The 26,205-nt window shown below is 41.3% G+C and overlaps 1 protein-coding gene across 1 annotated transcript; it reads left to right on the forward strand.

Moving 5' to 3' along the window:
- The first annotated feature begins 468 nt into the window (after nt 1–468).
- LOC127814272 (probable protein phosphatase 2C 6) lies at nt 469–25,369 on the forward strand. Its single transcript, XM_052355681.1, has 5 exons — nt 469–944; nt 1,342–2,604; nt 2,722–3,039; nt 3,127–3,232; nt 24,824–25,369. Exons 2-5 carry the CDS (start codon nt 1,645–1,647, stop codon nt 25,156–25,158), a joined length of 1,719 nt encoding a protein of 572 aa, XP_052211641.1. The 5' UTR covers nt 469–944; nt 1,342–1,644; the 3' UTR covers nt 25,159–25,369.
- Nucleotides 25,370–26,205: the final 836 nt, after the last annotated feature.

A 26,205-nucleotide genomic window follows, 5' to 3' on the forward strand; every position in this document is an offset into this window, starting at 1 on the left:
TAATATGCAAGAATCCTTTTATCTTTATTTTTTTAGAAATTTTCTTTTTTAACAACCACTCAAAATAGAATAATAATACGTGTGTCAAATATTCGGTTATGGTTTGATGGGATGACGGAATATGATTACACGATTTCCTCTCCTATTAAAAATGAGCGTTTTTTAAATGATGACAAAGTATGATTATATGGTTTTTTTTCTCCTATTGAAAATGAACGTTTTGGATCAACTATTAAATTAATTTTTTTAAAGAAAAATAATTATTGTAAAATTACTTTTATCAAATTGATTCTTATAATAACAAAAAAAGCAAAAAAAAAAAAAAAAATACTAAGCAGACCTATCAAATACACTTAGAAGATGAATTCTTTGATACGCTCTTCCAAATATACACCATTTAGGAATATTCTCTAAATGGTGCAGTAATCCCTAATCATCCCACGTTGATATCTTTGCAAATCCTCCATTTGGGAGAGACCCTTGTGCTGTTGGATGTGGATTGGACATCGGCAATTATGGATTGAAGAATAAGAATGAAGAGAGAGAGAGAGAGGGAGAGAAGAATGGGTGGAGATGCTTTAATATGCTCTTGTAGATTGGACATCTGCCCTTCTCTCTTCCCTTCTCCACCCAGTAGCCACGGCCACGTTCCATTTTCCCTTTTTCCATTTCTTTCATGTTTGATAGCATTTCATCTCTTCCTTCTTGTTTCTCAATTTCCAATTTTTATCGTTTCATTTTTCAATTTCCTTCTTTCATCCTTGCTTCTCCACTCCCCTCTGTCTGTCTGTCTGTCTGTCTGTTGTCTCTCTCTCTCTCCCCTTTTCCTCCTAGCGGATAGATAGATGTACCCACAAATTTAAAGAGAACAGAAACGACTGTTTCCTTCACATTTGGATTTGAGAGTGTGTTCTTCAGAAGACTCTTCAGTTTGTGAAGATTAGGTAGTGTGACACCTTGACCTTCTTCTTCTTCTTCTTCTTCTTCTTCTTCTTCCATATTCGTATTTAGTTTTTGTTGGCTGTAGTTGATGTCGGTAATTGCTTGAAAGAGAGAGGAGAGAGACCCAAATTCAAGAGGTCGAAAGAGGTTGCCTCAGATCCAGGGAACTCAAGTATTGTGTGAAAAAGGGCACCATCTTTTTAGGGTTTCCCCTGTGATTCTTTGGACTTTACTGGCCTTTCCTAGGTTCTTTCTCGTGACCCTCTTTTTCGGTCTCTCTCTCTCTCTCTCTCTCTCTCTTGTGTTTGGAGATAAAAGGGTTGAATTTAATATCTTTCGTTTTTCTTTTGGGAGGAATTTTATGTGCATTTAAAGGATTCCTTCTATGCCTCTCTGTAGTTAATGTTGATTGAAGTCGATACATTGAAGTCCAAAGAAGTTAGGAAAAGCCCAGAGAAAGCTTGCCAATCTGTATAGGTTAGATTTTCCACGGATGAAAGTTGGGATCTGTTTCGTTCACCAGATCTGACCAATCATTTCCATTTCAAAGTGCCTTCACTCATCGGACACCTCGACTTTGCTTTCTTGTTTTAGTCATTCAGCTTCGCGAGCACGCTAGATGGTCGGTTGGAACCGGTTATCGATATCTCCAGGTTATTCCTGATGATAAAAGGTGACGAATTAGTTGAAAAATGACAGGGTATGCAAGGTTGGAGGGGCTGGAGGGTGGCTTTTACTACTATCCATTCAGTGATTTTGATGGAGGAGATGTCTTCTGTGATTGCTGCGCCATTTAGAGTAGGTAACTCAATTTGTGATTACCCAACCTTAGGAACCCACATGAGTATTACTGGGCTAAAGTTGATGGGAGATGAAGAAAAATTGTTTCTGAATTCTACAGATAACATTTCTGCTGAGTATGCTTCCGGTGGAGATGAAAATTCCAGCTGTGCTGATTCAGTGCCTGGTGAAATTAGCATTATAGCAGTGTCCGTGCCTGGTGAAAATAGGAATGGAGGGACTGATTTGTTGGATATGAGATCTGAAAATGAAAGCAACTGCGGTCCTAGTGGTGCCATAATCCAGGAATTTGAAGAAGATGATGCACTTTCATTGGAGGGTGATCAAAATCTTGATAGCTCTTGTTCGCTTTCAGTGGTTAGTGACACAAGTAGCATATGTGGTGATGACTTTTTAATTGTTGAGGCGATGTCTGAGATAAAAACACCAACTTCTGTCAATGTTGAGAAGAACATATGTGATGTTGAGATAATTGCAAAAACTGCAGAGGTGGGGGGGTTGAATCTTGAGGGGGAGATTGTGAATGACCCTCTTGCCATGGCAGTGAGCCTTGTTGAAGAGATTGGAGATGGATCTAACTCGAAATCTTCTGCAGTTGTTCTTGGGTTGCCTTTGGAAACAGGTTTGACTGGTAAAGTTTCCAGGAGTGTTTTTGAGGTGGATTGTGTGCCCCTTTGGGGATTTACTTCTGTGTGTGGAAGGAGGCCAGAGATGGAAGATGCTGTTGCAACTGTGCCTTGGTTTTTGAGAATTCCAATTCAGTTGCTAATTGGTGACCAGGTTGTTGATGGGTTGGACAGGTGTTTAAGTCATCTTTCAGGTCATTTCTTTGGAGTTTACGATGGCCATGGAGGTTCTCAGGTCTCTCTCTCTCTCTCTGGGGTGTCTTTCTAAATATTACTTGTCCTGCTATCCACTTAATTAGTTTCTTTTTTATGCAAGGAAATTCAACTTCTTTGTTTGGTTATATTCCTTCAGGTTGCAAACTATTGTCATGATCGTCTTCATTCTGCTTTGGCCGAGGAGTTAGAAACTATTATGGCCAGCCTAAGTGATGGAACTATAAATGATAATTGCCAAGAGCAGTGGAGAAGAGCATTCACTAATTGTTTTCTTAAGGTTGACGCTGAGGTTGGAGGAAAAGATATTAACGAGCCTGTTGCTCCTGAAACTGTTGGTTCGACAGCTGTTGTTGCCATCATTTGCTCATCTCATATTATAGTGGCCAATTGTGGTGATTCGAGAGCAGTATTATGTCGTGGGAAAGTACCCATGGCACTGTCTGTTGATCATAAAGTATGATCTGTTTTGTACTCTCATATCTTCTCATTGCTCAACTGTATACTGATCCCTTGTTTTTTTCCATTGATCTTATTGTTTTAGCCAAATCGAGAAGATGAATATGTAAGAATTGAAGCAGCTGGAGGCAAGGTCATTCAATGGAATGGACACAGAGTCTTTGGTGTTCTTGCAATGTCAAGGTCTATTGGTACGTGCTGCTACATTTGATTATTTATTTATTTTTTATTTCATATACTATTCTGCAATATGGTTTAGATTGAGTTTTATGGTAGTGAGATAGATCTATAGATTTCTTTCTGCAATTGACTTTATTTCCTCACAATGCCATGTTAATGTTCATGAATATACATTAAAAACTGCCCTCCAGGTACAGAAAATGTCTTCCGAACCTATTCTGATTGCTAATACATTTCATAACATGGAAAATTTCCAGTTGCTGCAATGTCCATTACAGGAATGCTCAAATTATTGTTCTCATTAATATATGGTAGTTGTGCCTAAAATGAGTTGAACCTCAAATATTAGAACTTGTATAGAGCTAATCAAAGTATTAACCTAAACATGTGAGGTCCCTTATTCATTCGCTTGAAAACAAGAATCACATGACTGTACAAAGTTTTCTTGTTTTTTTGGAAAAGATATATAGTTTATGGCTCATTTTGAATGCTACACCACTGATCCTAACTTGGTTAGGATAAGGTGTAATTGATGATGATGATGATAAATAGTTTGTGCCTTTGTGGGCAAAGATGCATATGCTAGGTTGAGCTAAGCTAATTTGGGAAGTAATGACAAGGACCAAAAAGCTCCAGGACCTCACAAAAATGAAGAGGGAAAGAATCCATGGCTACCGAGGCAAAAACAAGGTAGAATCACTAGTTCAGGGGCTAGTTGTTTGATCAATAGGAGCAGAAATAAGATGATCCTTTTTGTGATAAGGAGGTGGGACCCTCGTATAGGCTGAAGGCTCATTAGGTGTCTCCAATTGATTTGTGGTGGTGGTGATGGGGCATATGTGATGTTATTCTTTTTGTTGAAAAGTGGAATGTATAGGTATTAGCAGTCTTTGCTTAGACTGTTGTAACCTTTGGCCTCAAAAGGTTGGGAAAGGACTATGGGCTGCAGCATAACTAATAGAGGCTTTTAGGAAAAATAAATGTCTTTTATCTTGTAGTATCTCGCACTATTGGCTAAGATGTGGGCCCACTTTACCACTAAGCTAAAGGGAGTCTGGGTACCTTGACAAAACCTTTGGTTTCCTAGCCTCCAATTTATGGGTCTTAAGGATCTTGGATGGAGAAAGTTAGCCTTTGCATTCAGCCTGTGATCTAGGAAGCTCAAAGTATAATAATTGAGATGAGTCATAGTGGATATGTGTTAGCTTGTGTTCAAGGTGCTTGGGAAGTAATTACATGCATATAGATTCTTGGGAAGCCTATAACATGAGAATAAGAGGAATCATGATTGCAAGGAAAGAGAGGAGGCTGAATGTTCATTTTTAGGGCATATGATTTTGGGGTCTAGAATAATGATGAATTGTAAAGAAAATCATCAGTGGGGAGTTAGATCAAGTTTTGGGGATCAGAATCATTTGCCATAAGAGAATTCATTGTGCAGGGTTAAAGAAGCTTACTCAATACGCTAGCCTTTGTTGAGATGAACATTGTAGAACATTAACATTGTCCCTTTTGGGCTACAGACTGGACAGAAAGGTGCGTGATGCACTACACACTTAGAACAATGTAGCCTTTAGTGAACTTGTAACCTATTCAGTTGTAATCTATGCCAGGTGGGCCAGGCGCTCCTCTTTAAGTTATAGAGGGATTGTAAGTTGTCACCTAAATAGCACAAGGTTTTGGGAGAAAAAAACTCATTCCTCACTCCCAATGACTGTCTAAGAATTCAACCCCCTGTACTACTATTGAGGCAGGATGGGATTGATAGCCTTGGTGAAATCACTGGTTCTAGCAAAACAAAGTACCATCTTTCATATCTTCATAACATGGACTGGAGTGTCATGTGCCTAAGGTTTAGCCTAGGAGTGGATTTGACAATCAGAAGGATATGATGGAATAGAATCCAAGAACAGAACATTGGAGAGGAAAAATGGACAAAAATGGGGGAAAGAATGTAGAGAGAAATGAGGGAGTGTAGAAGAAACGAGAGGGAGATTGTAGAGAATTGTAGAGAGAGAATTAGAGTTTCATTCAATCATTTTAAGCATAATCTTTCATCCTCAACTGTGGTTTATATATAGCCTAATAGCCTCCCACGTGCACCCATGTGCAATGTAACAAACAATCCAACTACTTATTAGTTAAAGACAAAGTCCTATAACAAAAAATATAAAAAGGAAATGTAAACTTCTACTATTATATTTACTAATCTATCTTTGGGCAATCCTTAAGGTCATGACAATTCCCCCTTCATTGAGAGAGTTATTGTCCCTAAGAACTTGCAACAAGTAGCCATTACTTCATCCAATTCCTGCCTTCTCCATCTGATTTATCTTTCTTTCTCCTTCTAGGCCTCTTCTTCTTCCTCGTTCTTAAGTGTCCGAGATTAATCCCAATCGTAATTTGGCCTAGAAATTCAATAGGAGCAACCTGATAGAGTTCAAGTTCAATACCAGTAGCAGTTGTTTCTGCACCTCCATGGTGCACCACAGCTACACATTGAAAGAATAACCAGTCATGAGGGAAATTATCCACCAAGCAGTGTTCGAAAATTCGGCCTAGGCGCCGCCTAGGCGTTGGGCGGCCACTGGCCGCGACGATTTAGGGCTGGTCGGCACCCCTAGGCGCTGGCTTGACTCTCGAGCCACAGTGGCCGCTTGGGTCGCGCGCGACCTGGGTCGCCTAGGTCGTGCGCGTCCCTGGGTCGACCTTATTTCCCCCTTCCCTTTCTCTCTGGTCGTTCATCGGGGGTCCTCTCTCTCTCTCTCTCGCCTTCGATCTCCTCTTGGTTGTTCGCCGCCGCCATCGATCTCTTCTCTTGGTCCTGCTCTCTCGTCGCCGCCGACCTCGCCTGTTGGTCGTTCTCTATCGTTGCTGCCAATCTCATCTGTTGGCTGTCATCTCTCGTCGCCAATCTCGTCTTCCTCTGGTTTGTATCCATCTTCCTCCGCCACCAATTATTTAGTTAAAAACATTGAAGAAGCTGCAGCAGCAAGTAGCACCAACTTGTTGCTTGCTGCTTGTTGCAGCAGGGAGAATATTAAGAAAAAAATAAAAAAAATTAATTTTTTAGGCGTCGCCTAGTCCCCGCCTAGGCGGCGCCTGGGCGGCCTAGGCACTAGGCGCTAGTCTACCGCCCGACTAGCGCCTAGCGCCTTTTGGAACACTGCCACCAAGTATATAAAGTCTTTTGGTTCTGCCAAGTTCCCCAGGCCACCCTAGCCATAGTTCTGAAAGGCGCGAGGCGCAAAGGGTCCTAGAGCCTGAGGCACGAGGCGAGGCGCACATTTGCGAAGCGAGGCGCACCTTTTAGAAAAAAAACTCAAAATCTTGTAAAATCATAAAAAACTATCAAATTATCAATAATAACACATGCATATCATTAATGATTCATTATCCTATAATTCTAAACTAACAACATCAAAATTGATTCATTCATCATGCAAATTCTAAACTAGAAACACCATTAAAGTTCAAACTTAAAGTCTCAAAGTCAAATAAGTACCAATCACCATGCAAAGTTCTAAACAAACATATAAACACTGCAAGTTCACAATTAAGAAAATGTTTTTATTTTGAAAAATGCTATTTTTCTAAGTCTGGAAGATTAGCGCATTATAAGGAGACATATAAGAAAATGTTTTCATTTTGAAAAACTATTTCCTGGTATTTTGATAGCTAATATTCATTATTATTAAAATAATTTTTAATGAATTTTTCAAGAAATAGTAGGTATGTATTTTAGGGGTGGTAAAATCGCTAAATCTCGAGTTTGTACTAAAACCAAAATTCTATTTTCTTATTGTTATGGATTTTGATTTTTTAAATATTTTTATTGAATCCAAATGGATGATACTTTCTTATTTACATTTATGTATTAAAGTAAATAGAAGGTAAAATATAAATAAAAGAAAATGTGAACATTTACTTAAACTAAAGAAATATAAATATGTTGTAATGTATACATGCTGGAACTGAGAAGAGGGGGAGGAATTGGGCTGCCCAGGTTTTAATTAAAACCTAAGTTTCATGAGGCGCGCCTCTCGCCACGGTGCCTCACCGTGCAAGGCGAGGGCCTCACTGAAATCGCCTCGCCTCAGCCCAAGCGAGGCGCTAAACTGGCGCCTTGTGACTAGGCACGCCTTTAATAACTATGACCCTAGCCTTTGCTAACGATGCCCCTTTGATCAGATATTTCGAGAGCTTTGGCAATTGTCTTGGTCATTTTGTCAGGTTCTAGAATAGGAAGGCTGCCAAAGCCAATAGAGATAGGCTTTCTACCACCTTTAATCCATTTCACAAGTGAGTCTGGCGGCACATAATTTGAGGCAAGGTCTAGGAAACAAAACCCAACCACATCAATATTGCGTCCCCAATCTTCTACAATGGCTGTTCAATCAAGATTGGTCTCCGCTTTAAGAACACAATCAGCCATTGGTTCATCCCACCCTGCAATAGACAACAACTTGGATTTTCCAATAGAAGCAAAAACCAACACAACAACAATAGTTTTGTTTTCTTCGGCAAAACCTTCGACTCCTTCAGCTATATCCCTTAGCTTTTCTCTTGCTAGTGCTGTCTTCACCTTCTCGTTGGCTATTTTAACCCAAGTCAAATCCTTATTTTATTCCAAATTTGATTGTTCCTCAGATTTCGATAAGTCCAAAATCTGAGGAAAGGCTCCAACACTATCATCCGCATCGATGACTAGTTCTTTAGTCGGATTTGCCTGATCCCATGCTGTTCCATCAGCATCTCCATCTCTTTGTTTCTTCTTCAATGTTGCCAACGTTAATTCATGGACCCTGGCACTATTAGCAGCATGCTTAAGAGTCTTGGGCTGAAGCATCGTCAACATTGGCCTCAACTCTTCGTTCAAGCCAATTATGAAGCGTGAAACGAAATAGGCCTATGTCAAATAGGGGTTATGATCGAGCATCAAGGCCATTAGCTCTTCAAACTTCAATTGGTACTCCATCATTGACTTTACTTGCCTGATTTTGTTGAACTCTTCCACCACATTAGACAAGCCCCGATCTCCAAACATTTCCTTTGGCTGCCCCATTTTAAGAGACTCCTCTTGGTTAGAACTTCCGCAATAATCATCAAAGAATTCCACGAGAAAGCTGTAATGATATTTCTTAGTTAGAATCATCGCAAACTCCTGCAATTGCTCATGTAACATATGGCTGAATTCCTTGCTCGTATCATGTACCACACTTCTTGTTTTCTTGTTCAATTGGCTAATCCCTTTCTCCAACTTCTTTTCCCATGCCTGAGACTTGTGGCCGAACTCCTCATGTTTCCTATTGTTTCCAATTGAAAATGCAGCCTTCTTTTGCTGCCCTTGAAACTCCATTTGTCTCATGCATGAATTGCTTCCCATGGTCGACTTCTCACCAACAGAACATGGTAAAGACCAAGGAGCAAGAGTTCTATACATTCTAAATCCCACACTTCCCTTCTATAACTGCCTCACAACAGTCACCTCTGAAATTGATCCAATAAGTGGCAAATTGCAGCCACTATTCTGCTTCAAAGTCAAGTCTATTGTAGGAGCGGAAGAAGTCGCACAATTACAACAACTTGATTGGCCTTCTAGAGTTCCTTAGATCGCCATCAGAAGTGAAAATTGATCGCTACAATGGTCACCTTCACAACCTAGATCACTGTAGTCAAAGAATTGATCCCGATCTCCTGCTACTCCCAGTTTTCCATAATCGCCTTCAATTTTCGACAATCAAGATCCATGCGTCAGAATCAATTGGCCAAGTTGTCTTCCAATTCCAAGCCTCGAATATCAGTCGACCTCACCTCCTTGTGCGCTGAACTCAATTTCACCTTATGCATTGGAATCAATTCTGAGATTCAACTGGGGATCTCGTGGTTGCTTCTTTGTTTTGAATGCCCAATTCACCAGAATAATTGTAATTGCACCAGAAGAAGAAATCGAAGGCTAAGGTTCTGCTCTAGGAGTTGCCTCTGCCTCATCTTCTTATCTGCGCACTCTGATTATTGCCTAAACCTTCTTTCGTTGGAAATCATTGCAACCGATCGCTATGGATCAACAATTTTTGGATTGGATCACGATCATTGGTCGTGCTTGCCTATCAACGTCGAGGCCAAGTGAAGTTATCAGAACTTTAGAAGTTGGGTGGAATCTCTTGAATCACTGCTCAATCGGTTTCGCACCGAGTTGTCGGACTCTGCCAATCCTAACCCGCTGCAGAGATCGCAAGAGCTAACTATTACTATTTGCGAAATTACCACCAAGGAGTGTTGGCTTGGCAACGCCTCCATGAGTTGCCTCCTTTGACTCGTTTAATTCCGAGATTGGCTTGCTCTGTTTCGATATGTCCTTCCTTCTTCAAGTGGATCCAGAATTCACACCAAGAACAGTCAGAAATTAACAACTGAGGAACGATTGCTTTGCTTCGAATATGGATCTTGCTCGCGCCAAAATTCCCCACTAGAATCACCGTTTCTGTCGAATTCGCTGGAGCCCATGAATCTCTGCTCAATCAATTCTAACGAGAGTCGTCAGAATCAACTACCAAAATTACATGAACCACAGCCGAAGAAAGACCGCTCTGATATCATTTGTCATATACTTAGGGTTTAGCCTAGGAGTGGATTGACAATCAGAAGAATCTGATGGAATAGAATCAAGAACAGAACATTGGAGAGGAAAAATGGACATAAATGGGGGAAAGAATGTAGAGAGAAATGAGGGAGAGTGTAGAAGAAACGAGAGGGAGATTGGCAAAGAATTGTAGAGAGATAATTAGAGTTTCATTCAATCATTTCAAGCATAATCTTCCATCCTCTGTTGTGGCTCATCTATAGCCTAACAGCCTGCCACTTGCACCCATGTGCAATATAATATAACAAACAGTCTAACTGTCTATTAGATGGAGACAAAGCCCTATAACAGAAAATATAAAAAGGAAATGTAAACTTCTACTATTATATTACTAATCTATCATTGGGCAATCCCTAGGGTCATGGCATGGAGTAGGCCCCACTTTGGAGGATGTAATTACATTGAAGGGGTTGGACCTTGTCCTGAGGTCAAATGGGAAAACTTGGTGATCACACCTTACCAAGGCATTAACTGCAAGCATGCTTGAAGTCTTAATGGAGAAGGCTACAAACTAATGACTTAGTTTGCTGGTAATGGCTTGCCCTTGAGGAAGTTGAGCAAGAGAATATTTAGAAGATGGATGTGCTATTGGTTCATGGATTTGAGCTTACAAAATGATGATCCATGCAATGGAAAGTAAGATGCAACCCCAAACTTGGCTGCTCTGATATATGCTGGCTTTCTCATGGTGCATCTTTGAGGGTCCTTAAATGGGATCAGCTATGACACTACCCCATTGATTTAGTAGCTATCCTTGTTGAGGGAAGATCAGTTACTCTAGCTTCTCAAATGGAAATTATCCTCTTGGAGTTCCATTTTCCACAAATTAGATTGTTGGTCCTTGGGGAGATACAACATTGCCTTTTACATAACCACCCTTCTCTTGCTATATTCTTCAATGAGCAGTCCCCTTCAATCGTCCCTGATCATCAGGTATTTCTTGAGACTAAGCATGTGTTACAACCCTAGGGTTTGGCTAGGATTTAGGAAGTAAATTGGTAAGAATTAGAGGAAGAAAGAGCAGAAAATGAGGGAAAGAGAGAAGAGAACAGAAAGAATGGTGGGAGAAGAGAGAAAACCAAGGGAAAGCTAGGAGAATTGAGAGAGGGAAAATGGAATTCAATTGTTATTCAAATCATGCCTTTCTCTAACTATGCCAGCCTCTTTATAGGCTTACAATTGAAGGAAATAACAAAAAATACAACCAACTAACTACTATAACAGCCTTGCTAACTATTTATACAAGAGTTAGTTATTCCCGCCTAGCCTCTAGACTTCTACAGTTAGGTCTACAACTTATATACAATGGATTTCCCCCCAATTACAATCATATCCTCAGGGTCATAACAATCCCCACCCCTTCGAACAATTCTTGTCCCCAAGAATTGACAGCTATTAACTTGTTCTTCATCCAATACCGATCTTAACAATCTGATTTCTTCTTCGCCTTTTCTTGTGCTTATCTTGTATTTTTTTTGCCTTTCCACGTCTTTTTCTCTAATGTCACATCTCCCAAACCAGATGGCAGTAACCTCCTCTTCCATAATATCAAAACTCCCGAACCAAATGGCTGCAACCTGTTCTTCCTTCATCATCTGAATCTGGTCCACACCAGGTGAAATGACAGCAATATTGTCATACAGCTCGGGATCAAAATACCTCAAAACGGCAAGGTTAGTTTCTTCGGTTGCAATTTCCTTGACCTGTGACTCCTCAACAGTAATAGTACTATTACTTGCTGCAACACCTAATCCAACCTTTGAAGCTCCTTTCTCATCTTTAGTAGGGACCTCCTCAAGTGGAAAGATTTTTACTTGCTGATTGTTGGAGTACACCACAGGCTCACTTTCAGTAGATTTTTCCTCAAGTGGAACCTCAATCTCTTTTTCAGCAATTGACTTTCATTTCTTGTCATTCTGAATTGGCTGATCCAATTTAGGTTTTTCCTCATTCTTTGCAGCTACCATTCCCATTTTTAGGACCTCATCAACCTCATACTTCTCATCAACTGCATGAACTCCATCTTCCTCTTCCACTGCTACTTCATCAGCTTCTTGCACTACTTGATTAGCAGCCTTAGAAGTTCCTTTGATCTGTTGGCTGCTATTGGGATAACCTTTAGGCAGCAGCCCATGCTTTTGATATATGGCTTCCAGCGCCAACTCTTGCAGCCTAGCCTTCTCGGCTGCTTGCTGTACCGTGGCCAGAAACATCATTCTCACCATAGGACTTAGCGTATCATTAAGGCCATTAATGAATCTTGATAAAAAATAAGACTCGGTCAAAGTTGGATGGAAATTAAGCACAAGTGCTTTCAATTTCTCAAACCTGACTAGGTATTCCATAATTGAGCCCTCTTGTTTCAACTTGTTAAGCTCCTTTTTATAGCTCTCATCTCCGATCTGATTGAAGGAAGCAGAGTATTCCCTAGAAAAGCATTCTATCGAAATACTAACATGAAATTTATGTGAAAATAGAATAAAAAAGTCGTCCAATTGTCTACTAAGGTCCTCAATTCCTTCCCTTGTTGCAGCACATAGTCCTTCAGCCATCTCCTATGTTCAATTCCTTGAAAATTCACTGCTGTAATAACCACTTGCTCAACTTCTAAGGATCTCTTTGGAAATTTATTCCAATACTAAAATTCAACAACCCAAGCCAATGCAATTGCTGCTTCCAATTTAGCAACCTTAATCCGCTTCAGACATTACCCTAGCAATAGCCTAGATCTGAATCATCTTCTTAGCTGCTGTTGAATGGCCGTTAAATCAATTTTCGAAATCTGATCGAGTTTGTTTGGCCTTCAAGTCAACCTACTATCAACTTCCAATTCACTCTAAACCACCGCCTTAGTTACGATGGAGTAACTAAGGACTGTCGCCTTCCAAATTTCAGCTTCTTAAGAGTTTGATTGGCTCTCATGTCAGATCTTGGATCTGGCAATAGCTTCCGCTGCAATTCAGGCTGAATTGCGCGCAAAAGGGATACCCGAAGGTAGTGGAATTTGAGAGAGAAATAGAAAGAGAGAGAATCATGAAAGAGATAGGTGAGGGAAATGTGATTCAATTGTATTTTTAGATACCCACTAAAGGGGCAATGAGTTGGCTTATATACCCTCCTCAAGGAGGTGCCAACATTTGAATTACAATCAGCTAACTACCAGCTTCTACACACTTCTAAGCTCCAATCGCCTATTCCCATTATTACTACATTACCCTTCGAATAACAGACGCCCTCGCCCCTGTCCGTGACAATTCCCCACCCCTTCAGATTCTTCTTGTCCTCAAGAAGAGGTTATAGGAGTCCGACTGCCCTTGGAAATTGCTGGAGTAAGTCTGGGAGATACTCCCAAGTGTTGTTTTCCAGATGAAGGGTGGACCAACGGACGAGCACCTAAGTGAGGGGAAGATTTTGTTTGTATATCACGCGTTTATCCACGATAGCCACAGGTTCAGCTGTCTGTTGCGATGCTGGAACAGTCGGGGGTAGAGATGCGCTCACCGAGTTAGTACCCATGAGATGGTTTGAGGAGAGAGACGTGGAAAACAGGATGAATCGAAGTCTCTGCGAGAAGTTGTAATTGGTAGGCCGTTTTGCCCACCTGAGCTAACACTTCATACGACCCATAGAATTTAGGACTCAGTTTGGAGACGGCCGCTGGTGAAAGAGTCTTCAATTGGGCATGTCGCAGTTTAAGATAGACTCGGTCCCCAACTGAAAAGTGTCATTCACTCCGCTTTTTGTCAGCGTATTGCTTCATGCGATTTTGGGCATTTGCTCATTCCCGCTTTAATGTCTACATCACTTGTTGTCTCTAAGTGAAATAATCATCCACTGTGGCTACCAAGTTGGGGCCACCACTGACCGGAAGCAGTGGTGGTTTGTAACCGAATAAAGCCTCAAACGGGTCATTTTCAAGGACGAGTGGAAGTTTGTGTTGTACCACCATTGTGCCAAGGGCAGCCACTTGTGCCACTCGGCAGACTGCACCAAGCACACACACCTAAGGTAGGTCTCCAGGCATTGATTTACACGTTCTGTCTGTCCATCCGTTTCCAGATGATAGGCCGAGGACATGTGGAGCTTGGTTCCCAGTGATTTCATAAGCTTCTTCCATAATAAGCTGGTAAATACTTTGTCGCGATCGGATACAATGACGCGAAGCAAGCCGTGTAATTTTTCAACCTAATCAAGGAACACTCGAGCCACTTCTTGGGCTGTGAAGGGATGAGTGAGACTTAGGAAATGGCTGTATTTGGTGAGTCTGTCCACGATTACTAATATGCAGTCTTTGCCCTCTGACTTGGGTAATCCTTCCACGAAATCCATACTGATGCTAGCCCAAGCTTGCTCCGGTTGAGGCAATGGTTGCAGCAGCCCTGGAGGGTGAATGTTCTCATGTTTACATCGGCTGCAAATGTCACAATTCTTAATATAACTTTGCATGGCCTTCTTCAACCCCGGCCAATAGAACAATTGTTGTACTCGGTTATACGTGCTTTGGACCCCCGAATGGCCACCTACGGGCGAGTCATGCAAAGCTGTTAGGATCTTTCGTCGTAACAGCTCATCATCCCCGATCACCAGCTTCTCTTTGTAGCGTAACAACACATTCCTTAGCGAATAACCCGATTTGCTCGTGGGGTCTAATGTCAGTTGCTCCATTAGATCCCTAGTCCACTCTGTGTGCGCGTAACTGGCTGCGACCTCTAGGTGCCATTCTAGTATGACAGAAGTCATGGCTGCCGCTGTTCCTTCCTCCATACAACGGGAAAGGGCATCAGCTGCCTTGGTGTAATCAAGCCCCATGAGTTTAGACATACCTTTCCGTTGGAGGTGTGTGTGTAACTTCTGTTGCAATAGGAATTTCAAGCTTTCATGGTCAGTGCGAATAACTATCTTACTCCCTTCGAAATAATGTTGCCATTTGTCGACAGCCATCAACACCGCCAGGAGTTCCTTCTTGTACACACTAAGACCGAGGTGCTTTGGAGCTAAAACCTGGCTGATGAAGGCTATAGGCCTCCCTCCCTGAGCCAACACTGCTCCTACTCCATAGTTGCTGGCATCGGTTTCCAGAACAAACAGTTGATTAAAATCGGGGAGGGTCAATGTAGGAACCTCACACATGGCCTTCTTCAGTAGATCAATGGCGGTTTCAGCTGCTTCATCCCAATGAAATCCATCTTTTTTGAGCAACACCGTGAGTGGCTTGCTGATGATGCTGTAATTTTTAACAAATCGCCTGTAATAACCCGTGAGACCCAAGAATCCCCGCAAACTCTTCACAGTGGTCGGCCGTGGCCAGTCATTCATAGCAGCAATCTTTTGGGGGTCAGTGCTCACCCCCTTCTCTGATATAACATGGCCCAAATATTCCACTTGAGTTTGTGCGAAGGCACATTTGGACTTCTTGATGAACAACTTATTGAATCTAAGGATTTGCAAGGTTAACCGTAAATGCTCTATGTGTTTAGGGAAACTGAGACTGTAAATTAGGATATCATCAAAGAAAACCAGAATGAATTGGCGGAGATAAGGTTTGAATATTTGGTTCATTAGGGCTTGAAAAGTTGCTGGGGCGTTAGTTAAACCGAGAGGCATAACTAGGAATTCGTAGTGTCCTTGGTGGGTCCTAAAGGCTGTTTTGTGGATATCTTGGGGATTCATACGAATTTGGTGATATCCGGAACAGAGGTCGAGTTTGGAGAAAACCTTGGCTCCATGTAGCTCGTCTAGTAGGTCTTCTATGATAGGGATGGGAAACTTATTCTTTATGGTAAGGGAGTTGAGTTGGCGGTAGTCTATGCAAAACCGCCAACTGCCGTCCTTCTTTTTTACTAAGAGAAGAGAAGAGGCATATGGGCTAAGGCTGGGTCGAATGACTGATTGCTGAAGCATTTTCTTGATCATGCGTTCGATCTTAGCCTTTTATTTTGGGGGATATCAGTAGGAACGAATGTTAACCGGCTCTGAATTGGGTTTTAGGGTAACGGTGTGGTCAATTGGTCTGGGAGGGGGTAGAGCTTTCGGTTCCTCAAACAAATCCTTAAATTCATCTAAGAGTTCATCAAGTAAGTCCAGTTGAGTTACCTCCCAAGGAATGGAGCCCTGCTTCGTTGCTTCTAGTTTGATTTTCCCCCCAAGATCCAGCTTGTCCTCCTCCTGCTCAATTGTTTGTATCGAGAACAATTGAGCCACCTGTGTCCACTTGCTTTTGAATAGCTTATGTAGTCTTTTGCCTGAAATGAGTTTACAAGTACTCGCCTCCACACCGCCAGTGATAGTCATTCGTTTTCCCCCTTTGTCGAAAGTGACTTTCATCTTCTTAAAATCAAAGTAGATGGGGCTTACTTCCTTCCATCTTCTTAAAATCAAAGTAGATGGGGCTTACTTCCCTCATTCAATCTACGCCTAAGACCATATTGTAGCCTCCTAACCGGAGAAGTCTTAGGTCAGCTTATAAGTTCTCCCCCTGCATCTGCCAACAGAATCCCATGCAAGCAGATTTACAGATCACCTTCTGTCCGTTAGCCACCGTAACAGACAATGGTAGTGTTCCAGTAAGTCGACAATGGATCCTCTTAGCCACCCTTTCATCCAGGAAGCTATGTGTGCTTTCGCTGTCAATGAGTATAGACATGTCATCCTCATGTGCCTTACTGTCTACTTTTATGATTTTACTTGTGGATACTCCCCTTAGTGCATGGAGAGAAATCTCCATTTTCTCTTCGTCTTCTTCGTTCTCTTGGTTCTCGGCGCCCTCAACTTCTTCTTCCCCATCCTTGGTACCTTCTAACAACAGCAATTGGCGTTTGCATTGATGGCCTGGCGTATATTTGTCTCCACACCTGAAACAAAGCCCAGCTAACCTTTTTTGTTCTCTCAAATTGTTCCCAAACGATGGGGATGGAGCTAGTAGAGCTAACGCCTTCCCGTTGGATCCCCCTGTTCCTCTTTCCTTATTCCACCCCCTGTTACTCTGTTGATTAGGCACCTGCCAACCTCTACTAACCCCTCTTTACTTCTTCGATAAGGCCTCTACCGCTAGTTCGTGCAGCTTAGCACACTCAGTAGCTTGCCGTACAATTTTTGGTTGAAACATTTTCACTATGGGGCGGATTTCTTCGCTTAAGCCGCTGATGAAGCTTGACACAAAGTAGCCTTCGGTGAGTGTGGGATTGGAAATTAACATGAATGCCTTCAATTCCTCAAACTTATATTGGTAGACTTGCACAGATCCTCCTTGTTTCAGTTTATTAAATTCTTCTACTACGTCTAACATTCATTTCTCCCCAAATCTTCCACACATCCGTTCCACAAATTCTTCCCAAGAACACTCGTCTTTCACTCCCATCCACCCCTAGTACCACTCATCCCCCACATCGTTAAGGTAGGCTGCCGTAGTTGTTACCTTCAGTTGCTCTGCCACGTTGTAGAGATGAAACACTCTCTCACAACGCCTCACCCACCATCACGGATTCTAGCCATCAAATAAAGGAATCTCCATACGCGGCATCAACGTCTCGCTCTAGTTCGATCCCTGTGCTACGCCTGATCTCCTGACGCCCGCAATTTCCTCCATCATTGGTTGATCTACTTCCAACTCCGCAGATCCCTCCGATCTGCCATTACCCCCTAGATCGTTGAGGATCGGTTCCGAATGCTCCCTTGGGGGAAACTCCGGAGAGATTCGTACCTGAGTTTGGCGTGACAACATCAGCATAAACTGATGCATGTGATCCCGGAGCGTTTGGTTCTGTTCTCTCATTTGCTCCTCCAACCGAGCTGTCTGTGATCGACTCTCCTCCCGCCACACATTCACCGCTCCATCGATCCTTCTTTCCACCGAACTTTCAAACGTATCTATCCGATTCTGCATCTCCGAAACCGACGCAGTCACCTGCTGGAGCTGCGCTTCCATATGCTTCATCCGAGTGCCGTTTGCATAGCCCTCCCGATCGCCCACGAACGTGCTCTGATACCAAATTGTCAGATCTTGGATCTGGCAATAGCTTCCGCTGCAATTCAGGCTGAATTGCGCGTGAAAGGGATACCCGAAGGTAGTGCAATTTGAGAGAGAGTTAGAGAAATAGAAAGAGAGAGAATCGAGAGAGAGATAGGTGAGGGAAATGTGATTCAATTGTATTTTCAGATACCCGCTAAAGGGGCAATGAGCTAGCTTATATACCCTCCTTGAGGAGGCGCCAACATTTGAATTACAATCAGCTAACTACCAGCTTCTACACACTTCTAAGCTCCAACCGCCTACTCCCATTATTACTACATTACCCTTCGAATAACAGACGCCCTCGCCCCTGTCCGTGACATCTCATTGCAACTTCTTGTGAATGGTCGACTTTCACTTTCCCAAGTCACCGAAATTTCGTTCGAAATCACCTTATAGTAGTTGCCTAAGAGAATCACCCTAATCCAGCTACTCGGAATTCCCTTATAGTCCATTTCCGACTGCAAGTTCCTTCTCTCCTTAACTTCGATTCCGTAACCGAAGATCGAATTTGGGTGGCCTTCAAGTTCGCCTACTCACAACTTCCAACTTCACTAGAATTTCTGTCACTAGAGCCTCACGAAGCAGCCACGATTAGCCCTATCCTGATTCGCTTAACTCACAAGCAGCAGCCGAGATCTGAATTTCCCCTCCTGACCTGCGCTGCCTTCTCCACCCAATCACCGTCCAATGTCTTCAGAATCCCCGGAATTTGCTGCTCCTTGAATCGCCTGACTAAATTACTGTCGAAATTGGCCTTCCCATTCCACTGAATCAGCTTCGCCCTTCCACATTGGGCAAGACTTACCGAAATTCGCGGCCGGACGTCCTCCTCTTGCTTCGCCTTCCAAGATCAATCGATAGTTGCTTACTCGCTTGGTTACAATCAGCCCTTGGTTCCTTCGGAATTGGATCGGAAATGTTGGCCGATGTGATTCGTTGAAGCTCCTCGAGAGTTTGACTGTATCGCTGGAAATTCACGGCTAAGGATTGATCAGCCTTCTTTGCCTTTCCGAGCCAACACTCACCTCCTTGTGCGTCGGAATCAAATTCTAAGATTCAACTGGAAGTCGGAATTGTCTAGCCAAGTTGCCTTCAAATCCCGAACTAGAATTACAGCCAATAGTCAATCGGAATTTACCAGGGGATCTCGGTTTCGATCAATCCTTGTTTCCTTCCTACTTAGATCTGAAATGCGGACAAAATCGCTGCTCGAACTCGCCTGAACTACCAGTTTCCGTAATCGCCTCTGCCTCATCTTCGCGTCTAGATTGATTGAAATCACAATCGAGGAACGACGGCTCTGATACCAAATGTTACGACCCTAGGGTTTGGCTAGGATTTAGGAAGTAAATTGATAAGAATTAAAGGAAGAAATAGCAGAAAAGGAGGGAAAGAGAGAAGAGAACAGAAAGAATGGTGGGAGAAGAGAGAAAATCGAGGGAAAGCTAGGAGAATTGAAAGAGGGAAAATGAAATTCAATTGTTATTCAAATCATGCCTTTCTCTAACTATACCAGCCTCTTTATAGGCTTACAATTGAAGGAAATAACAAAAAATACAAGCAACTAACTATTATAACAGCCTTGCTAACTGTTTATACAAGAGTTAGTTATTCTCGCCTAGCCTCTAGACTTCTACAATTAGGTCTACAACTTATATACCATGGATTTCCCCCCAATTACAATCATATCCTCAGGGTCATGACAGCATGCAAATGTTGCAAAGCGTTGTTTGGCTTAGTGCTTTGATGTACTGCCTTGAAGGAGTCTTGTCAAAGTGTTCAATAAAGAGGAATTCTACCATCCTTGACCATGCATCAAGAGGTTGAGGGTAATCCCTTTCAAGATGTGCATTGGCCATAGGGTTGTTATGACTCTTGAGGGGGAAGGAACCATCACACTAAAAAAGTGCTGCTTGTATCTTTGAGCACTTTCCTCTTTGTACTGGATGGAGGGAAGATCTATGTGATTGCCTACATTCCACACCTGATGGCTAGGCAATTGAGCTATAATCAACGTGCCCCAAGGCATTTTACTGTTCCCTTTTATCTACCACCTCCCAATGATTTGTAAAATGGGATGTGAATGGATAGATTGACTGGGTCAGGAAAATGGCTACTCCAAGATAGCAGAGGCATGGGATGGTGACTTATTGGTGGAGGGTCTTGCTGGAAGAGGAATTCAGACCTCTTAAAGCCACAGATAGATCTTCCTTGGGTAGTTTTGACATCAAGTCTCCAGAAAATGATCATACTCTGCTTACTTTGAAGCATGGACAATAAGTTTGCATTCAGGGTGACCACTCGATAGTTGATATTTGCCAAGTTAGACCTCTCCATTCTGCAAGAAAGGGGGGAAGAAGCTCTTAAGGTCTGACTGCAAAAGTAAGAGGAGCCAATCAGCCAAGGACTGCTGCTCATTCTGTGGATCTGTCTAGGGGGATGCCTCTTTTTTGTTTATTGTAGAGTTTTGGTTGTGAAAATCCGGATGTTTCCCCAGAAGGGTGGATGAGGCTTATGAGATTCATGGCTCAAGTGTGTAAAGTCAAAGGGTGCCTATTCTCTGTAGATAGAGAATTGGTACGTTTATGAGGCTCCCATGGAGTTGGCAGGCCCAAAGTTTTTTTGGAAACACCATGAGTCAGACACAATGCCTGTTAATAGTAATTGAGGTGTAACAACTACTGGTACAACTTTGTGCTACCATGGTGTTCCAACTGATGACCTTCCAAGCACCTTGGAGGCTTTAAAGCTCCTGAGGCAGCAAATAGCATTGCCATTGTTTCCTTCTTGTTATAGCTAGTCCTGATTTAAGAAAACCCAAAGAGTTCTGTTCTTGATAATTGGTGAATTTGAACAATAAGCTAGGAGGTCTCTCCCTGTCTAGAAATCATAGGTGATGCCAATCTTCACTCGAGGGCAAAAGTTGCATTTGGACTTAGACAAGCAGGTTTGGTACTTGAAGATTACTTCTTTGCCTCAAAGGCATCTTTAATCACAATTAGCCATAAATAGCCTTGTTATTGCATTGTTATATACAAACTTGTATTTTAATGAATGCTCAAGTACTGGTTGGCAAATTTTGCATGGAATCAGGGGCGGAGTCAAGATTTTGATTCAATGGGGGTGAACTTAAATACAAAAAATATAATTTTAAAAATAAGATAATAATATTATTATTATTAAAATGCAAAAACTTTTTATAATTGTTCTTTACAGCTTTTCATACTTTAATAATGTCACATAATAACCACATTATCAATTTCATATATCTGAGCTTAAACTTTCGGTCAAACTCAATTGTGCATATATACATATATATATATATCACGAATCTATGCTGAAAATAGGACTGATTAAACTAAAAGTCTTATCTTCTTGTAGATCGGGATTGTTTTTATGGTGAAAATATGGTTAGATCTAAAATTGAATGGTTGAATTTCACAAAATTGGTGATTTACAAAAATACGCTTGGAAGAGAGAGAGAGAGATTGTGACATGAAGAAAAAGAAGTGAAAGGAAGCTGTGAGTGGGAATCGGGGTGGGCTTGGCTCCCTTGGCCCTTTCACCTTCCTAAAAAAAAAAATTAAAAAAAAAATTCTAGTCCAATTGCCCCTATTGGGCCTCACGTGGCTCCGCCCTTGCATGGAATGTTGGGTAGTAAAGCACCATCATATGCAAAATATGAACATAATTCAAATGAGAATATTACAATAAATGTGTGACCATACAAGAAATAAAAAATTTGAAATGATGTTATCCATAATAATTTGTTGAGGATTAGATGTGTGAGATATGATTAAGATAGTTTGGTCATGTGAGAAGGAAACCAATAAATGCTTCTACGAGGAGAGTGGATGGATGGAAGAATTTTGTAGTAAAAAACGTATGGCCATAAATAAAAATGACTGCAAGCTAGAATCCATGTAGCCAACTGATGGAATTTAAGGCTTGGTATGTGTGGTTGCTGCTGCTCATATTCAGCTTGGAGTTTTCTTTTGGGTCTCTTGTAGATCAAGGCAATACACAAGCAGATCTTTTGTGGTATTGAAACCATACAGAAGTGTACAATGTTTGAGTTTGCTCAAGGGGATCTTACCTATCAATCTTCTTAGGGCAATATGTTTGTAACCAAGCATGGAAAGGCTTATATTAGGACTTTTTATCTTGGTAGGGGTTTAGGATCTTCAATGTTGGAGGCAGTTGTCAGGATCCTATGGTTGTATCAGGGGTATTTTTGTCCTTTGGGGTTATATTTGTAAGGTGGTTAGTAGCTGTTGTACTAAAACAGCTGTTCGAAGTTGTACCTTGGATAACCACCAGTAAGTTGGCGCCAAGGAGAAGCTATAAAAGGCTTCCCAATTGAATGAGAAGCACCAATGAATATTCATAGCAACTACATTTCTCTATCTCTCTCACTCAATTTCCCCCCCTCACGATCTATCTGATTTCTGTCTCTCCCTTTGTTCTTCCTCTCCCTCTCTGCATTCTTCTCTCACCTGGCCCTAATTCTCTTCCTTACAAAGGCAATTTCCATTGTCAGTCACGGGGACCTGACAGCAGTGCTGGTAAAACTATCTGGATGATTATTAAAGAGTGAGGCATATGCTCTAGTTTGTTTGTGCCAAATTGATCCACAACATGTTCTTTCTTCTCTGTTTAACCACAAGTTTGAGTCACCTTTAATGCTTAGGTGGTGAACTTTAAAGTTCAAGGCAATCACTGGCTCAGGATAAGGACTTTATACTCAAACCTCATTGTTGGAGTGCTAGAACTGAAGCTTGTAGGAGAGATTAATGGTAGAGTTCAGGAAGGAGAAGTTAAAATGATCCTTTTGCCTCTGCCCTTCAAGGTGGTGGACCTATCAAAACAAAGGGCTAGTTGTGAACATTAGTGGCTTGAAAGTCATCTCTGACAATTCCTGATATAGGCGCTTAAAATCTGCAGCTAGAAAGAGGGTTTGAACTGCCATGATGGTATTCCAATGAGAGACTGTTTGGCAAGGAGATAGCAAGGACATTCAGTGATGTGTTAGATTGCTAAAAGGTAGTATTGTAACGTCTGAGCAGCAAATACAATCTTTTTATTGGGGAATGTGTTTCTCAGCTCCTTGGGCTACTCTGTTGATGCAATGGACAGCAGCATTGAGGTAATCTACTTCAAAAGTGGCTTCCTCTATTGAGGCGGCATCATGGTCAAAGGTGATGCGAACACAACCTTTGGTGATGTTAACAGAACCTTTACACTATTGAAACTTTTTGGTAGTGCTCATTCCATTGAAACTTTCAACAACAGCTAGTTGGAAGTTGCGGTAACCAACTTGCAATTCAGCATGTTTTGTACTTGCTTGCAAGTCTTGGAGGATGGGTTAATAACCTATACCAACTTGCAAGCTGGTACAAAACATGCTGCGAGTAGTATTGTTTTTAACCAGAACAATATGTTATTCACAACTGTTGCTGGAATTGCAGATTAGCATCCAGAAAGCATCATGCATCCTTGGGCCACAACTTGATTCAGTTATCATCACTATCCATCCATTCATTGAAACATTTGGTGATCCAACATAGAACTAAAGAGGTGGTTCAGATTTTGGATAAAGGGAGCACATCCTTTGGCCAGGAAATTGTGGAGGTTGAAAGTTTAAAAAAATCAGGATTTGGCAATTCTTCCTCTTGAATGGCACCACGCTAGCAAGCTAGGAAAGGGGATCAATCTCCCCATCTGACTAGTAGAATTGGATGCCTTGTTTAATTGGCCAATTAGAGAGAAGCATGTTGAATGAGTGGATCATAAGGGGCAACCCAACATCTCATTGTATCTTAAAGTGAGAACACCTCGATAATTCCTTATTGAGGGAAAAGAGTTGTCTTCGCTTGTCTAGTGGTGGTCTTGGTAGATAATGATGGGAAGCTGATTACCCCCAGCAAATTGGCTTCTTTGAGTGATTTTCATGGCCCATCTTGGAGGCAGCTCAACCTTTTTGTTTTCAGTTTTCTTGTCCTCTAGGCTGGTAATCGCTGGTGGTGAATATAACAAAACATTGAAAACCTAGTGGGTAATCTAGTGTACCAAGCATTGTGATCTGTAACATTGGGTCAGTGCTATTGCCCTTAATAAGAAAAGGGGTTTACTCCAAACTATCATAAACAATTTTCCATCAGCTTCAGAGAACATGGTGATCTATTGGTCTCGTTCAGGTAATGGGAGGAACTTACGCTACAGCCTTTTCTTTGCCTGTGGCACGGGCAATTCCTCAAAAGAAATATCCTTCCACCTTGACTTGGGGATATGTTGAGGTAAGATTTGGTCGTCATCCATGTTGACTTGATCACAGAAATATCTTCCACAAAAGACTTGCCTATATACGCCTTTGCATACCTTGATGGTAGGTTGAGGGATTCATGTTATACTGGTCGAGCCTAGTCTGTCCAACCATGAAGCACATATACGAACATGCAGTACAAATACAGCACAACAGACATTTCCAAAAAAAAAAAAAATAATGTTGGCCAACACACTAAGAATGTGCTTAAAACATAATTACTATCATACACATATCATGGATGTATGACATAAATTTTCATAAATATGAGGAACAGTTGCGAATGACAACTTTCTATGTGTGCTGAGGTAAGTATATAATTCAGTTAGGTCAGTTTAATAATCTAATAATTAAACATTATAGGCTTATCTCAGGAAAAAAGAAAATGAAGTGTTGGTTCATTCATGAAGCTCTAGCATCATCTTAATTGCATAGATTCTTCATCTTGGGATTCGATCTTCCATTCTAACCGGGATCCAGTGAGAGCTGGCATTTTCAACCATGTTAATCTTTCAGTAAATCTAATGCTTGCTTGTGAATACATCTTTTTCCCAGTTTTTGCACAGTAAAAGATATTGTTCAATTGACTTGTTCAAATGCCAAAACCGTCTGTCTCTGGTTTGCAGGCGATAGATACTTGAAGCCATCCATTATCCCAGATCCAGAAGTAATGTTTATTCCTCGATCCAAAGAAGATGAATGCCTTGTTCTTGCTAGTGATGGCCTGTGGGACGTAATGACTAATGAAGAAGTCTGTGATGTGGCTCGAAGACGGATACTCACCTGGCACAAAAAGAACGGTGTTACACTAGCGTCAGGAAGGGGTGAAGGAGTGGATGCTGCAGCTCAAGCAGCTGCAGAGAGCCTTTCCAACCGCGCTCTCCAGAAGGGTAGCAAGGACAACATCACTGTCATCGTGGTGGACTTGAAAGCCCAGAGGAAGTTCAAGAGCAAAACTTAAAACGATACTTCGCCCACAACATTATTAATTGGTTTGCTTTACGTTGTTTGCACCATATGTGAACGCTACAAACTGCATAGCCTATGTGGTTTAGCCCGTCTGTTTTTCATCTGGGCTTTAGAGTACTAGTTTCGTTGTAAAATATAGAACATACCTTTCTCTAGAACGCTGCAATATTTTCAATTCAATTCGATTCTATTCTATTCTGTGATGTGCAGATCTGTAAATCTTAACAGTTTTATGTAGGAATTTGATAATCCCAGCCAGGGGGCTTATTGCAGCAGTGACATTGTGTTAACTTTGTTTCTGTTAACACTGCCTCCCCAGTCATAAAAAGGCTCCGCGAGGTCATTCATCTCATATTATTTTGACACTCAATTGATGAAGTCCCAAGATCTGGATGAACAAGGCTTTGTCTCTCAACTTTTCTTTGGAGTCGATTGACCCTACTGTTTGGTATTGCTAATTGGTGTTTGCCGAAGCAAGTAGTTAAAAAGTTGTTTGAACTCAGTTATCGTACTTGGTTTAAAATTTTAGATATTAGGGTGCTTTTGGTTACATGCATGAAACTTGAAAATAAGTTAGCGACAGTTGAATTGCCTAGAAATAATTTGCTTGAAAATTATCAATTAAGGGTGTTTGATTGGTTTAATTTTTTATCTATAAATTGTTATATTTTTCTAATTTTTGGTGCTTGATTGTTACTTTTTTTCATAGAATTAGTCATTTTTTTCTAATTTTGGTTATTTGGTAGTCATTATTTTTCATGAAAATTGTTTCTTTTTCCATAGGAAGTGTACATATTTGAATTTGAAATTTGTCCCTTTTTTTCTTTTTTGTAGTGTAATTGGATGTCATATCTTGTTTGTTGTAGTACATCCTTTGAGAAATATAGCTTTTTTTTAATGTGATTTATAAATTTACAAAAAATAGAGACAAATATCATGTGAAGTAACCACTATATATTGTTTAGCAATATATGTATCTTTTTAAATAAAAAGAATAACATACTAAACATCTAAATAAAATAGAAAGGATGATAGACAT

Source organism: Diospyros lotus, chromosome 12 (genome assembly GCF_014633365.1).
Source record: "Diospyros lotus cultivar Yz01 chromosome 12, ASM1463336v1, whole genome shotgun sequence".
NCBI classification, from domain to species: domain Eukaryota; kingdom Viridiplantae; phylum Streptophyta; class Magnoliopsida; order Ericales; family Ebenaceae; genus Diospyros; species Diospyros lotus.

Bases quoted from the DNA above. Each gene is read 5' to 3' on its own strand.
- LOC127814272 (XM_052355681.1), top strand. From the start codon at position 1,645: ATGCAAGGTTGGAGGGGCTGGAGGGTGGCTTTTACTACTATCCATTCA. The intron at 3,040-3,126 runs GTATGATCTGTT...TTATTGTTTTAG, and splicing joins CACTGTCTGTTGATCATAAA to CCAAATCGAGAAGATGAATA. The intron at 3,233-24,823 runs GTACGTGCTGCT...TCTGGTTTGCAG, and splicing joins TGCAATGTCAAGGTCTATTG to GCGATAGATACTTGAAGCCA.